The 15,313-nt window shown below is 37.0% G+C and overlaps 1 protein-coding gene across 2 annotated transcripts in view; it reads right to left on the bottom strand.

Moving 5' to 3' along the window:
* Positions 1-5,195: 5,195 nt before the first annotated feature.
* kat2b.S (K(lysine) acetyltransferase 2B S homeolog) overlaps positions 5,196-15,313 on the bottom strand; it is a 60,359-nt gene continuing 50,241 nt past the window's right edge. Inside the window, exons 15-18 of one of the 2 annotated variants that reach the window (XM_018269276.2) lie at positions 14,965-15,001; positions 9,874-9,937; positions 8,277-8,361; positions 5,196-5,709 (exon numbers count right to left, since the gene is read on the bottom strand). In XM_018269276.2, the coding sequence (XP_018124765.1) occupies positions 5,516-5,709; positions 8,277-8,361; positions 9,874-9,937; positions 14,965-15,001 (380 nt within the window). In that variant the 3' untranslated portion in view covers positions 5,196-5,515. The remainder of the gene's footprint in view (positions 5,710-8,276; positions 8,362-9,873; positions 9,938-14,964; positions 15,002-15,313) is intronic. The other variant, XM_018269277.2, reaches the window with a different exon arrangement.

Genomic DNA, 15,313 nt, shown 5'->3' with positions numbered 1-15,313 from the left:
GCAATGGGTGAAAGATTTGTCATGCAATAGGTGCAAAAATATATATATTGTTAAAAAAAAAAAAGTGTCCCGTACATGAAGGGCTTCTGTTCACAAATTAATGTATAAGAAGCTTCTGGTATAAATCTGGCTAGCCAGGTATACAATGAGGAATTTTCCCTGGTCCCATATTTTAGTAGTAGTGTTAAAGAAAAAATACAAAACAAAATCATAAGCTGTGTGTGTTTTGTTCTGTTGCTATTCTGTTATGTTACAGTCAAAATGTGTTAATTCCCTTGTAGCAGGCAGGAGCTACACTTGAGTTACAGTGGAAAAGAAAAGCAGTTATTTTCTTCATAAGAGCTGTGATATTTGACAACCAATATTTAACCAATTAATACACACTGGTGCAATTTATGTTCACTAAAAAAAAGCCCTTTCAAATCAGCGGGGGGAGAGGGGAGGGCTTAAGAAAAAATGAAAAACCCCTTGGTAATTTGGTATTTTCTTTTAGGGTTTTTACTCACGAGCGGTTGTAGCTGCGTTCCGTTTTTCTGCGTTCAGCCGCAGGGGAGCGCAGGAATAGATGCATTACATTTTTTCCAATGGGGCTGTATTCACACAGGCGCGTGTAGGCGCCGAACACAGGAAAAATCAACCTGTGTTCGGCGCCTACACGCGCCTGTGTGAGTAACTTCAACCATAGTCTAATATTGTAACCATTCTATATACAGATCTTTTGGAGCAATCAAAAAAGTCTGCTAATTGTTCCTTTGTAGACACAACATAACTACAGGCATTGGATCTGTTATCTGAAAACCTGTTATCCAGAAAGCTCAGAATTATGGAAAGGCCATCTCGTATAGACTCCATTTTATCCAAATTTTTAAAAATGATTTCCTTTTTCTCTGTAATTAAAAAACAGTACCTTGTAAAAATGATTTCCCTTTTCTCTGTAATTAAAAAACAGTACCTTGTACTTGATCCCATCTAAGATGTAATTAATCATTATGGGAAGCAAAACCAGCCTATTGGGTTTATTTAATCTTTACATGATTTTCTAGTAGACTTAAAGGGCATGTAAAGGCAAAAAAAATCCCATTTTTACTTTCTTTAATGAAAAAGAAACCTATCTCCAATATACTTTGATTAAAAAATGTGTACCGTTTTTATAAGAAACCTGACTGTATGCAGTGAAATTCTCCCTTTATTTACTGCTGTGGATAGGAATTGTCAGATGGTCCCTAACTGCTGAGCAGGGTAACAATCATACTTATGAACAGCAGGGGGAGCCCCCGCCTTACTTACCAGCCATGCAGAACTCAAGCAGCTTTGTTTATGATGATCCCTAAGCAGCCCAGACCACACTGAGCATGTGCACTTAGTCTTAGTCTTGCAAAGATGTTTAACAAATTTACAAGATGGTGACCCCCTGTAGCCAACTTTGAAAGCATAAATTATTTGTTTGATTAGGCTTGTGGTGCAGTAAGTTCATGTTTATATTTAGTATACAAAATACAGCATTTTTAGCCTCATTCTATTTTAGATTTTTACATGCCCTTTAAGGTATGAAGATCCAAGATTAGTTATCCAGAAAATCCCAGGTCACAAGCATTCTGGATAACAGGTCCCATTCCTAGATATATAAAAAAATTAAAACAACACATCTGGACACAATACCAAAATACTTTTATATAATTTAAAACTATTTTGAACAAATACAATATATTAATTTTACAAAGGTATATTATTTTGCAATATAAAGCATTTGCAAAACCACACTTTCTACTCCAGCATTATTGCACAATATCTATATGAAAATATTACTTTCTTTAAATTATAAAACCTAAAAATGTAATTCAATTAGAAATGGAACAATCTCAACATTAATACAAAGGATACAGACAGAATTTTTAAAAATAAAATTCTTAAAATTTTTGCTGGCCTTCAAATGGGTTGAATATTTCATGTTCAGAATTGTTTATGGTAATATTTTGAAACATAGAAATATTTCTTTTAGGGTCTTTAAAATGAAGTATTTATTATCTTTTATAATATAGAAATGATTTCTGCTTTATTGCAGAGGTTGGTTTTACCCAGAATTGCACAATCTTTTTTCATGCGACTGCAAGATTTTTGGTAAGTGTGCCACTAGGGTATGTACTACAGGGTGACTATTTAGCAAGGTTTTACACTAATATAACATTCTGTCCACAATTGCTATCCACTCAGTGTCCTCATCTTTACCATTGAGATCGGTCCTATAAATTGGTGTTTTTCCTAAAAATGACTCTTCTTTAAGCCTCATTAATATGAATTTATTTTTAACAAATGAACGGAATCCAGGCTTTGGTTCAGGATTCTGCCAAGATTTGGCCATTTTCAGCAGTTGGATTCGGACTAATCCAAGTGCCTGCTCGAACCGAATCCATAAAATCTAGATTTTTCGTTACACTAACAAGGAAGTAAAAAAACTTTGAACAGCATGTGCAGCGTGTGGATCTCTCTACCTTCTTTCCCTAATTTACATATGCAAATTAGGGTATGGATTCGGGTTTAGTATTCAGCCAAACCAGGCACATAATTTACTTATTACAGCCAGACAAATATTTTCTATAAAGGGAGATAATAATTCCCTTCTAGTTAACTGTGGTATAATATATATTCAGCTTTATTTTATCTGAGAAATAAATATTAGTTTTCTATACATACTGTATGGGAATCTGCTCTGTATAATTTCCACTCTACACAAAACGTTAACACAATCATGTTATTGGACCAAACAAATGGAACAAGAAAAAGATGGACACTTTTAGGGGCAGAATTATCAAGGGTCGAAGTGAAATCGAGGGAATTTTCGAAGTTAAAAAATTCGAAATTCAAAGTAATTTTGGATACTTTGACCATCGAATAGGCTACTACGACTTCGACCTTCAATTCGAAGTAAAACTTCGAATTTCGAAGTATTTTCCACTTCGAAATTTGACCCTTGATAAATCTGCCCCTTACAGTATTTATGGTCGGATACTGTACATATGAATTTTGTACTGCCTTTAGTACACACCCTTATACTAATATAGACCAAGGTGTCTTTTTTATACAATACTTACCATTGAGCACTTGCATTGCCTAATTTTGTTTAGTATGGCGCGCACTATAGTAACTATGTGCCCTATCATGCGATGTTACCTCATTTATTTGGAGAGATGCAAACTTTTTCTTTCCATAAATTAGAAGAACAGTTATAGAAATGATTCCCTACTTGTATTTACAGGTTTAGAATGCAATATCTTATGTGGTTTTTCACATTGCGTTTTTTTTCCATATCTGGAAGTATTAAGCCTTAGGTCTTCTAAAACACATTTCTACATCAAAAACCCACTAGGGTTGTTTTACAAAGTACAAATCATCACATAGGATGCTATGCCACCCTTTCAGACAATAGGTCTCCATATAACAGATGCCCTACCTATATTTGTTTTTGAATCTTCTCTCAAATAGGCAAACTATTTGACAAAAGCATTCTCTTCAGTTTTGCATTAATGGTTGGTTGATCAAATTAGTATATATCATATATATATACATAAATATATTTATTTATTTTTTGTGTAAAGAATGCACCATGTCCAAGTATATTCGGGAATGGCAAAGTAAAAAAATTGAAAATGGTGTCAGTATCCCTTTAAAAGCTATTAGCAACATGGCCCAAGTTTGTTCATATACTGTCATTTGGCCATTGCCAATGAATTGCTATAAACCTGTGTATGAGGACCTGAATTCAGCATTTTGGGTGATTGCACTGTTGCCAATATTGCCAGAACAGTTCTACCTTGAGCAGAGGTAGTTGCCTTGCATGAAAGGGTTCTCCTGTAGGCTGGGGTAAATGTTACACATGCCCCCCCCCCTCTGCATGTCATCTCAAGAACCAAACTTCCTATTTTTTGACAGGAAGTTCTGTTCTTATAAGGCAGAAGACCATGGCATGGATCCAGAGACGATACGGCGGCACATAGGGGAGGAAGAACAACCCCAAACAGTCATAAATACAATCTAATTCACTTAGGACATGGTGATAACACATGTCTGACTGTCATAAGCTTTCACAATTATAACCAATGGTATCTACTGCTTCCTATACAAATCTTAGCCACTAACTAATTTAATGTCCCTAAAGATATTGCAGAAACATATATATTTTAAATGTATGTGTGCAGAGAATGAACGCTCTGAATACAATAAGTTGTGTCCTTGTTTACTGTTATAAATGGAAGATATATTTCTATGGAATATTTTCCCACCAGAATCCAAACCATTTCTTCGCTTTATATAACATTACAATACCAATTACAAATACTATTTTCAAAATAACATATTTTTTAATATGTGCATACTATGCAAGCTTCTTATATATACTGTACATAATGACCGTTTCTAACTAGAATACAAGTGAATTTTAATTTATTTTCTGCCTAAACCTTATTTCAGTAGCCAATAAGCACAGGTTGAAGTGATGGATATTATGGGGATTTCCTAAATCATTTTTGAATTATATCCTGATATAGCATAGTTTCAGGAGTCCCAGTGGACCTATCGTACAGTACATGTAAAAATGTTAAAATTGTATCAAGTATTAAAACTGCAAAATTAGTCATTGCACATGAATCGAGGCTTTAAAATGTAAAGTATCTTTACCCAATCTGCTGAAGACATAAAACCTATGTGTAGACCAGGATAAATATATTTTTCACGCTCTCCCTTCTAAATCCGTGCTTCGGTAGAAATATATGAAATATGTACCCTAGACTATATATTAAAGATAAGGGAAATGTGGTACAGGAACGACAACAACATAAATACTACAGAAATGTCATTCTTAAAATAGTCATTATGTATAAAATAACTGCATTATTAGTAAAACTCTAACCTCTGCAAGCCAAGCATTAGTGTCTTTGTGTACATGGTAACCTTAGATTATGATTTCAACTTATGTCCGGCATAAGCAGGTATAATCAGTTATATAACCACTGGAAAACAATGTTGTAAGAGCAGTGGTTTTACAATTAATACAAATGTAACTTTACATCATAATACAAAACACCTCTAAATATACAAAACAGCTCATCAGGATCTTCTATGTTTGCATGTGTATAATATTGTCTATATATACATATATATATGTAGTAGATACATATATGTATATATATATATATATATATATGTGTGTGTGTGTATATATATATATATATATATACACACACACACACACACACACACACACACAAGTCATTAGAATTTCAAGTACCTTTTTCTATAGAAAATAACATTTCCATTTCCAGTAAAGACAATGGAAAAAAACATAAAAGACTGCTATTTGTTTTCTTTAGGCAAGAAACAATATGTTCTGCACTGTAAAAGAAAATGTGACTTTGAGGATAAGTAGTTTTTTTTTTTTAAATTAGTGCAGTTGTATAAATCAAGTGCACTAAACAGTCGGCCAGCCAATATTATGAGGCACAACGACTAATAGAATGGCTTCTTATTTGTCTATTAGCCCAGCTTCCTTAATTTTAGTATAGAAGAATTTCTCCAGAATATTTGCACATTTGAAGTATTCGCTTTCGGGTGGATTGTACTCTCTGCAGTTTGTGAAGATGCGCTGCAGATCAGCCATGAACAGTTTCTTGGTCACATAATACTTGTTCTTCACTCTCTCGCTCATGGTTTTGAGATCTGCACCGAAAGAAAATAATCGCATTATAAGTATATCAAAACATTGTTTGAGATTGTTATGTGAGGAGAGAATATCACTAGAGGGACAATTTTAGAAGCTTTAAAAGAGAGTTTAAAAATTAAAATGCATACAAATACTTTCTTTCATATGTTGAATTTACTGTACAAGTCAGAGATTCAAAACCCCAAAATTCTGATGGATAGTGCACTGGTTTCTGAGCTGCGATTTAGAGTGGGTATTTTGAGTTGGTCCCTGTGAAGATAGCAGCAGCACTGGGCATGTGATGTGGTTCAGCAGAAAAGAATATGGGGAGCCAATGAGGGCATTTTCTGAGGCATAAATCTCGATTGCTAAAGGGTGTTGGTCATTGTGAGATAATATTGTAGCCCAAAACAAAATATGTTGCATTTCAAACCTAAGCTTTAGTTCTCCTTTAAATATCTGTGGCTCATGACTATGCAAAGAAGTCAGATTGTGTCTGGGACATGGATAAAAGTATTCACATGATTTTCCGCTAGATTCATATAGAACATACTGAGGCTCATTTATGAACTTAGAGCAGGGCAGAATGGTTCGCACAGTGAACATATTTACCTTGCACATGATTATATTTACAAAGCTGGATAAGAGTGGTGTATTTAATGCGCTAACCGAATTGCACATTTTTCTGCGCACTGCAAATGTCTATAACAGCTTTTTAAATACAGCAAAATTGCAAATAGTTATGCGCACACTATGCACTTGAGTTATGCAACGACTTTAATAGTGAAAATAATATTAAAAAACTTTCGCAAATCACAAATGTAAAAATTACTGTCAACGTTATTTTCGCCCACAAGTGTGGCCGCACTCAGGTAAACACTCGTTTCAATTTCAAATATTTGTCACCGCAGTGCAATATTACCATCTGCGAATAAATATGCTCTGCGCAAACTTTATAAATTACACCCACTGCCTGTAATGTTTTAGCTTCCTGAACTTGTGACTTCTAAAAATTCACTCAAAGGGGGTTATTTATCATGGTGCCTCAATATCGGCTGCTACAAACTCCGATCTAAGCCGCTCGGGTTTTCCCGAAAATTATCTTTGCGGGAAAAGCTCAGATTTTCACGATTTTTCCGTGAATTCAGATTTTTCTGGAGTTTTCACCCGAAAGCTCCGAAAACATCGTGAAATTGCCCGAAACCCCCGACACAACCAAAAATCAATGGGACTGTTCCCATTGACTTTTATGCAACCTTGACAGGTTTGAGATGCCGTGTTTTTATATTCGGGCTTTTTAGCCCGAGGGGTTTAATAAATTCCAAAAACTTAGTGATTTTTTTAAAAGTCTATTATAACACAAAAAATCACACATTTTTTGGATTTCGGGTATTTTCGGGTATTCGGAGCTTTGTAAATAACCCCCAAAGGTAAAATATGATTGCTGCAAGCCAAGGAAAAATAAATTGTATGTTACCTTTAAGATTCTAATTCTAGTCACCTTCAGAGTAATAATCTGAAGAATGAAACTATCTAGGCCGCCTTACATAACCAGGGGGTTATTTAGGGGCAGATTTATCAAGGATCGAATTTTGAAGTGCAAAAAACTTCTAAATTTGACCAACGAATAGGCTAGTTCAATATTCGAAGTAGAATTCGTAGGATTTTTAACATCGTACGATCGTATGATTTCACTTCGACTTCTAAAAACTATTTTAGGAGGTCCCCATTGGCTAACATAGCAATTCGGCAGGTTTAAGGTGGCGAAGCGTCAACGTTTTTTAAAGAGACAGTACTTCGATTATCGAATAGTCAAAGCATTTTCACTTCGATTCAAAGTTGAATTTGGCTTATTCGATGGTCGAAGTACCCAAAAAATAATTCGTAATTTGAAGTTTTTCTATTCAAATATTCACTTCAAATTCACTTTGACCCTGAGTAAATGTGCCCCTTAGAGTTATGGGGAATGTACTCACAATTCGAATGGAAGGTTATTTATGAAAAAATTCGAACATTCGATTGAATAGGAACGACCCAAGCATTTGAATCGAATTTGAATCAAGTTTTCCTCCAAAAAAAACCTGTCAGGAAGGCAATTAACATCTTTAAATGGTTCAACTGACCTCTGCCATTGACTTCTACATGATCTCGGCAGGTTTTAGTTGGTGAATAGTCTAAATAGAATTGTTTCCAGGGTCGAGGTGTGATAGATCTCACATTTGAATTCAAATTTGAGTTGGTGGTTTTAAATTCAAAGTTTTGACCAAAAAAAAACTATTTGAAAATTTCAAATTTACCATTCAAATCTGCCGCTAAATCATCCCTCGGAACAAGGCAATAATATAAACCCTGCCAGAGAAAACATCTACTGTATTAGGAATAAGGCAATAGTTTTGCAAAATAATTAGAGATGTGGAATGTAAAAAAGAAATGCAATTCTAAAATGATAACCTTCAGAAACCTGAAGAACAATACAAAAGACAAAGTTACCATATTGTTAATCACATGCTAGAATTTATATATAGAATGGAGTTTACACTTTCTGGATATTTTTTATATTTTTTGGAAACAGTACAATCATTACCCATAGGAAATCTTATAACTTCATAATATCCAGGAGCTTCTGTTCTCTTTACAGGTTCCATGAAGGGCCAGGCACTTTGATGACTCTTGGGTAAAATAAAAAGCAAAATATCAAGGTATTATATTCCACGCTGAATATACTTCACATGACTGGCATATATGGTCACACACACACACACATACTAGTGCAGAGAGCACTATTGCATTTTTGACTTTTTATTACCCCCATAACCAGACCCCCCTACCAACAGAGGCAAGGTTCTCTCTTAACCTCATGAAAGCAGTGGCACTGCTTTTTTTTTTTTTTTTTAAGTAAGCCTCATTCTGCACCACATTTAGAGATGCCCATGTTTCAGTACAATGAATGTAGCAAGGAGTAGTCAGCACAAAACTTTTGGGGGCAAACTTACTAAAGGGCAAAGTGACAAAAGTTGGCGAAAATTCGAAAAAGCGTGACGTCATTTCATTACTTTGCAGTAACTTCGCTAGCGAAGGAGATAGACTCTAGCACAACTTTGCACTCTTACGCCAGGCGAAGTTTTGCTCTGGCAAAAGAGCGTTACTTCGCAAATTCACTAAGATGCGCATTTTACTAAAGGTTACCTGTTCCGCCAGACTTTCCTTTGCCAGCTCAGACCAGGTGACGTGCAATGGAATGTATAAGGCTTCTTCAATTTTTAGTTGAAAAATTTTCTCAGTCCCAAAAAACACTGGCGTCTTTTGCTTTTTTCAGGGTGATAGGCTGCAAAAGTCCGTACATTTTTTTTGGGTACCCGGGCTCCCCCCTACATTTCCTAACATATGGCACATAAACTATACACTGATCTCATGTGAAGGGCATTATAACAACTCTATTTCATTATATTAAGGTTTCCCTGGGCTTGTGTAGTGTAATGTATTTGCTGCAACATATACGTCCATTCAACTCTAACTTCCCGCCGTATGCAAATTAGCTAACACTAGCGCAACTTCGCTTCGCTTGGCGCAGTAACGCTAGCACAACCCTGGACGCAACTTCGGATTTTAGTGAATTAGCGTAGATCTGGCGAATCTACGCTTGCCGAAGTGTTGCGATGTGAGTGAAGCCGCCGCTGGCGAATTTACGGAGGTAGTGAGGGTTCCCCAATGGCCACCTTTCCACCTGTAAATACGTAAAAATCCAGAATATGGAACAGCACCACTTATCTTGTATAGATTAAAAATGAATTTATTGCATATTTTTGGGGCATTACAGTAATGTTTTAGGCCACGTTTGACCCTTTATCAATCTGATAATGCTTGATAAAGGGCTAAACGTGGCGTGAAACATTACTGTAATGCCATAAAAATATGCAATAAAGGCATTTGTAATCTATACAAGAGAAATGGTGCTGTTTAATTCTGGAATTGTCAGTACAATGAATGTGCCAGATTCCATTTAAATTGTATAAACTTGTTTTTTGTTTGCAGAAATGAATCAGCAACAAAAACGTGGCAACTGTCACCAATCACTTCCTGTTGTAGACAACGACAACCTCATATGGGTCTCCCTGAAATGAAGACCCCCAACAGAAATGATATGAGGGCTAAGAAGAACTCATAAGGAACACTTTTCTTACCTTTACCTGTTGAAGGATGGCTTTTAATATATTGTATAGTTGCTCTGGATCTTTGGGCTCTTTACTTAAAATAATAAAAACAAAAGATAAAAAAACAAAAGAGTTACAAAAAAACTTTTAAAGACACAGTTGCCTAGCTATTGCAGTTAGAAAAAAAACAGCTTTAAGGTTTGACTTTTTGTGTCCACATAAGTTTTATTTAATTTGGATTTGAAGTGAAGGTGCTTGGTGTTCCAGCCTTCCTGGTAAAATAATTTCCCCTTTACAGTAGTAAAGCCCACAGTTGTCAATGAAACCTCTTTTCTTCCAGTCTCAATACAATCTTTTGTCCCCTGAAAAGGTACAGGTATGGGATCCGTTATCTGGAAACCTGTTATCTAGATAACTCTGAATTACAGAAGGCTATCTCCCACAGATTCCATTTTATCAATTTTTTAAATATAATTTACTTTTTCTCTGTATAAATAAAACAGTACCTTGTACTGGATCCAAACTATGTTATAATGAATCCTTATTGAAAGCAAAAGCAGCCCATTCATTTTATTTAATGTTTACATGATTACATGATTTTCTAGTAGACATGAAGATGTATGAAGATGCAAATTATGGAAAGATCCATTATCTATAAAGCCCCAGGTCTCGAACATTCCGGATAATAGATTTACAGAGAGATTATTTCTTCCTCTACCTCCAGTGCCTCTCCTCTAGGGATGTAGCGAACGGCGGAAAAAATGTTCGCGAACATATTCGCGAACTTGCATCAAAAATGCGAACGGTTCGCGAACATCGCGAACCCCATAGACTTCAATGGGAAGGCGAATTTTAAAAGCTAGAAAAGACATTTCTGGCCAGAAAAATGATTTTAAAGGTGTTTAAAGGGTGCAACGACCTGGACAGTGGCATGCCAGAGGGGGATCAAGGGCAAAAATGTATCTGAAAAATACATTGTTGACACAGCGCTGCGTTTTGTGCTGTAAAGGGCAGAAATCACACTACGTCACTCAGGTGATGTTTCTGGACACGGAATGTGAAAAGCTCACACAGCTAGGTGGCACTTGGTTAAAGACTGGGCAAACAATGCCTGCAAGGGCAACATATACAATAGTGGATACGGAATATATTATTGCTGCTGTAAAAACATCACTCAGGTGATGTTTACGGACACGGAATTATTATTGTTATTTAGACAGAATGTGAAAAAGCTCACACAGCTAGGTGGCACTTGCATACCTCTCAACTGTCCCTCTTTTGACCACTCAACCCCCTGTCCCTCGTTTGTACTGGAAAGTCCCTCTTTTCTCTGCACTGAACAGCCTGAAAAAAAACAGTTTCTAACTTAATTAGCTTTTGGCAGAGAGCTCAGAACAGCTAACAGGTGCAAATAAGATACTTTGTAACAATTTTGACTCTGGTTGGTGCTGGTGGTGGTGAACTACTAGGAGGAGCAGCACACCAGTCCCTCTTTTCTCTGAACTGAACAGCCAGAAAAAAAACAGTTTCTAACTTAATTAGCTTTTGGCAGAGAGCTCAGAACAGCTAACAGGTGCAAATAAGATACTTTGTAACAATTTTGACTCTGGTTGGTGCTGGTAGTGGTGAACTACTAGGAGGAGCAGCACACCAGTCCCTCTTTTCTCTGAACTGAACAGCCAGAAAAAAAAACAGTTTCTAACTTAATTAGCTTTTGGCAGAGAGCTCAGAACAGCTAACAGGTGCAAATAAGATACTTTGTAACAATTTTGACTCTGGTTGGTGCTGGTAGTGGTGAACTACTAGGAGGAGCAGCACACCAGTCCCACTCCCCAACACAGCTAGACTAATAGCACTGGGCTCTTACAGTAGCAAAGTAAAAAAAACAAAAAAGAAAATAAAAGCAGTCCTTACAAGGACTATTGGGTTACAGGCAGCAGTCAGCAGATGAGAGATCAGAAGCAGTGCCCACAGCAGCTACATACAGAGCACTGCAGTAGAAGGTAGATTACTAGCCAGCAAAGCTACCTAACCTAAAATGTCCCTCAAATCCCTGCAGAGTTCTGTCCATACAATACAGAGCAGTATCAAGTAGATTACTAGCCAGCAAAGTTACTATCAACTGTCCCTCAAATCACTCAACAGCTCTCTCCCTACACTAGCTCTTCCAAGCACACACAGGCAGAATGAAAAAACGCTGCAGGGCTTCAGTTTATATATGGAAGGGGAGTGGTCCAGGGGGTGTGGGGGTGGTCCAGGAGGGACAGCTTCCTGATTGGCTGCCATGTATCTGCTGGTCTGGGGTGAGAGGTCAAAAATAAGCGCCAGCTAAGGCGAACCCAAATTGGCGAACGTTGCGCGACGTTCGCGAACATTCGGCGGACGCAAACAGTCGATGTTCGCGCGAATTAGTTCGCGGGCGAACAGTCCGCGACATCCCTACTCTCCTCCAATCTATTAAGGCCATCTTATCTTTAAAATTGAAGCCTCCATTTCCCTTATTAATTTATTTACCCTTGTCTGGAATTTAATATAGTCAGTAATTACTTATTGTTCTCTTCAGGCCCTACCTTCTGAATCTATCATTCTGATATGTGTACCACTCCCTGGCTGTACGGGGAAACAACCCTAGAAACCAAATATTAAATCTTGAACTGAAGAGCTTAAAGGAAAAACAAACCATTGATAAAAAAAAACTCTACCCCCCTTCCCTACATAGACCCCCTCCGTCCTCCCCCCCCCAGCCTAGCTGCTCCCCCCCCCCCGGGCAAATGCCCCTAACTTTTTAGTGCAGATTCTGTCCAGCGGAGTTCACGGGCGCCATCTTCAGCCACTTCGGTAATCTTTGGAATGAGACGTGAGTTTCGGGAATTTACGTGAGTTTCAGAGCATGCGCAGTTGTTGTCAATCAGAAAACTGCTCCAACTAAGCATGCGCTGATTCGCCGGTCTCATTCTGAAGATTACCAAAGAGAAGAAGATGGCGCCTGTGAACTCCACTGGACAGAATCTGCACGGAGGCGTAAGTAAAGAGTTAAGGGCATTTGCCCGGGGGGGCAGCTCGGCTGGTGGGGAGGAGGGAGAGGGGTCTATGTAGGGTAGGGGATAGGTTTTTTTTTTATTAAGGGTTTGTTTCTCCTTTAAGAAAAAAAACAAAGAATTAAAAAGCTACATTTCATACTGTTTTTTTAGAATATACATGTATAAATTTCATTGTATTGTGAGCTTCCCCTCTAAAGACACCCTGCTCTCCATAGCATGGGCTTGAATGCAAAGGTGAGAATTCAGTGATACCTTTATAAAGAAAGCTATAAGAATTTGGAAGTTTGTAAGAAATGCAGATTGTGTGACAAGGTTTGCTGGCCAAATTCACTGCTGAATAGAATGTTCCCAAGCAGAAAGCTTACTAATCACTCCTTTTCCAATAAATAAAGAGTAAAAGAGCCTGAGCAGCAGCTTGCTCTTAGGCACAACAGCTCATTAATTCTAGCAGCTCACTTCATACAGCAAGCTCAAATGCAAGGAAAGGCTGATTTCTTGGTTCTTTATGGTTTGTTAATGAAGGCAACAGCTCTCTTTAATAATAATTTGATGGGCTCATAGATCAACTGTGAAGGCAGATACTCTGCGGCATTCAGGTGGATTGTTACACTCGTCCAGTTACTTAGGTTACTTCTTTCTTTAAAATACGAAACAATAATGCAAAACAAAAATCCTTGGCTAAACAGTGGCAAATGGGAAACACACCTTCAAATCTCAAACCATGCTAAAGCAATCACTAGCTAAATGGGGTATAGGAGAGATGCAAAACACCACAGGCAATGACAGATTTACAGACAGATGTTTATTTGTTATGCTTTTTTTAAAAAAATTAATAAATAAATAAAGTTTGCTTGTTCTTTAGCTACTGTCTGTGGGATCTGTGAGTACCTGTTTTAGAGATGTACATCGGACAACATGTAACCTGGAACACCTGGAATCCTTGCCCATGGCAACAGAATTTTACTGTTTCTATTAACTTCCTAACAGGTACTGGGTCTGAGGCATTGTTAAAGGAGTTGTTCACCTTTGAGTTAACTTTTAGTTTGATGTTACGAGTGATATTCTGAGACAATTTGCAATCGGTTTTCATTTTCTATTATTTGTAGTTTTTGATTTATTTAGCTTTTTATTCAGCAGCTCTCCAGTTTGCACTTTCAGCAATCTGGTTGCTAGGGTCTAAATTACCCTAGCAACCATGCATTGATTTGAATAAGAGACAGGAATATGAACACTGATTCTGAATAGAAGGATCAGTAATTAAAAGTAGCAATAACAATAAATTTGTAGCCTTACAGAGCATTTGTTTTTTAGAATGGGACAGCGATGCCCATTTGAGAGCTGCAAAGAATCAGAAGAAAAAAAAAAATATAATGTAAACCAATTGAAAAATTGCTTAGAATTGGCCGTTCTATAAAATAGTAAAAGTGATCTTAAAGGTGAACCACCCCTTTAAGTATGCAAGAGAAAAAGGGGTCATTTATATCATAGAAGGACGTGTGCAGAAACGAAAGCAGCAAAAACACTAGTTTTTGTTTGGCATTTTGTACCCTCTCTTCCTAGGTAAATAACTTCATGCAGGTCTCTACTCCACTGTGCTGAACACAGCCTATGTTTATGCTCTTGCACTGCTCCCATCATTCCTATAGGTTCTATTTGTTACATTCCACTTGCTGTTCAACACTTGTATCCAGTATGTTGCACTAACCATATAACTCTAAATAAATGCAATTTAGCCTTTGTGTACAGAATAATACTAATGCCAAAGGCAGAACATATTATTTTGATTGATATAACAGAATGCAGTGTGCATAGTACAAACAAAGGCTGCGATTGGTCATTTTCTCCCTCCTTTCCACCATGCATTCTGCTATTTACCAATTGCCACAGTTCTCTGTGCTTCATTTTGGGCTAAGTTTGAGACCCTAACTGGTGAGAGCCCATTAAAAAAATCTTCTTTGCGACTACATTTCCATGATGTTCTTTATTTCAGTTTATAATATTACGTGAAAGCTTGAAAGAGTAAAATGTGACAAAATACAGACAGAAAGCAAGTCTAATAACTAAATTTAGAATAATTTACCTTCTTTCTTTTATGCTGGGCTTCCAACCAGTCTCTCCTACAAGAATATAAAAAAAGATTAGAATTACTAATGCACTTTATAGGGCTCTTTTACAAATGCCAGTGTCCATGTGCCTTAGGCTGTGTGTGTACTGGCACGGGGAGGCCCATTTACAAGTCCGAATTTATCTCATCATTTTCTGAAATCTACTTTGACCAAATCCACACAGGTTTTTTCCCCTTATTTATCAATACATTTTTCCAAAACTTTCCTTTGCAGGAAAAACCCGAAAAAAAACATGTAAAAAGCAGATCATACAAATTTTTCAGATTTTCCACACGAAAACAGATTTTTGCCCTTCAACCACTA

The sequence above is a fragment of the Xenopus laevis genome, chromosome 6S (genome assembly GCF_017654675.1).
Source record: "Xenopus laevis strain J_2021 chromosome 6S, Xenopus_laevis_v10.1, whole genome shotgun sequence".
NCBI lineage: Eukaryota > Metazoa > Chordata > Amphibia > Anura > Pipidae > Xenopus > Xenopus laevis.
This window is presented reverse-complemented; position numbering and strand designations above follow the sequence as displayed.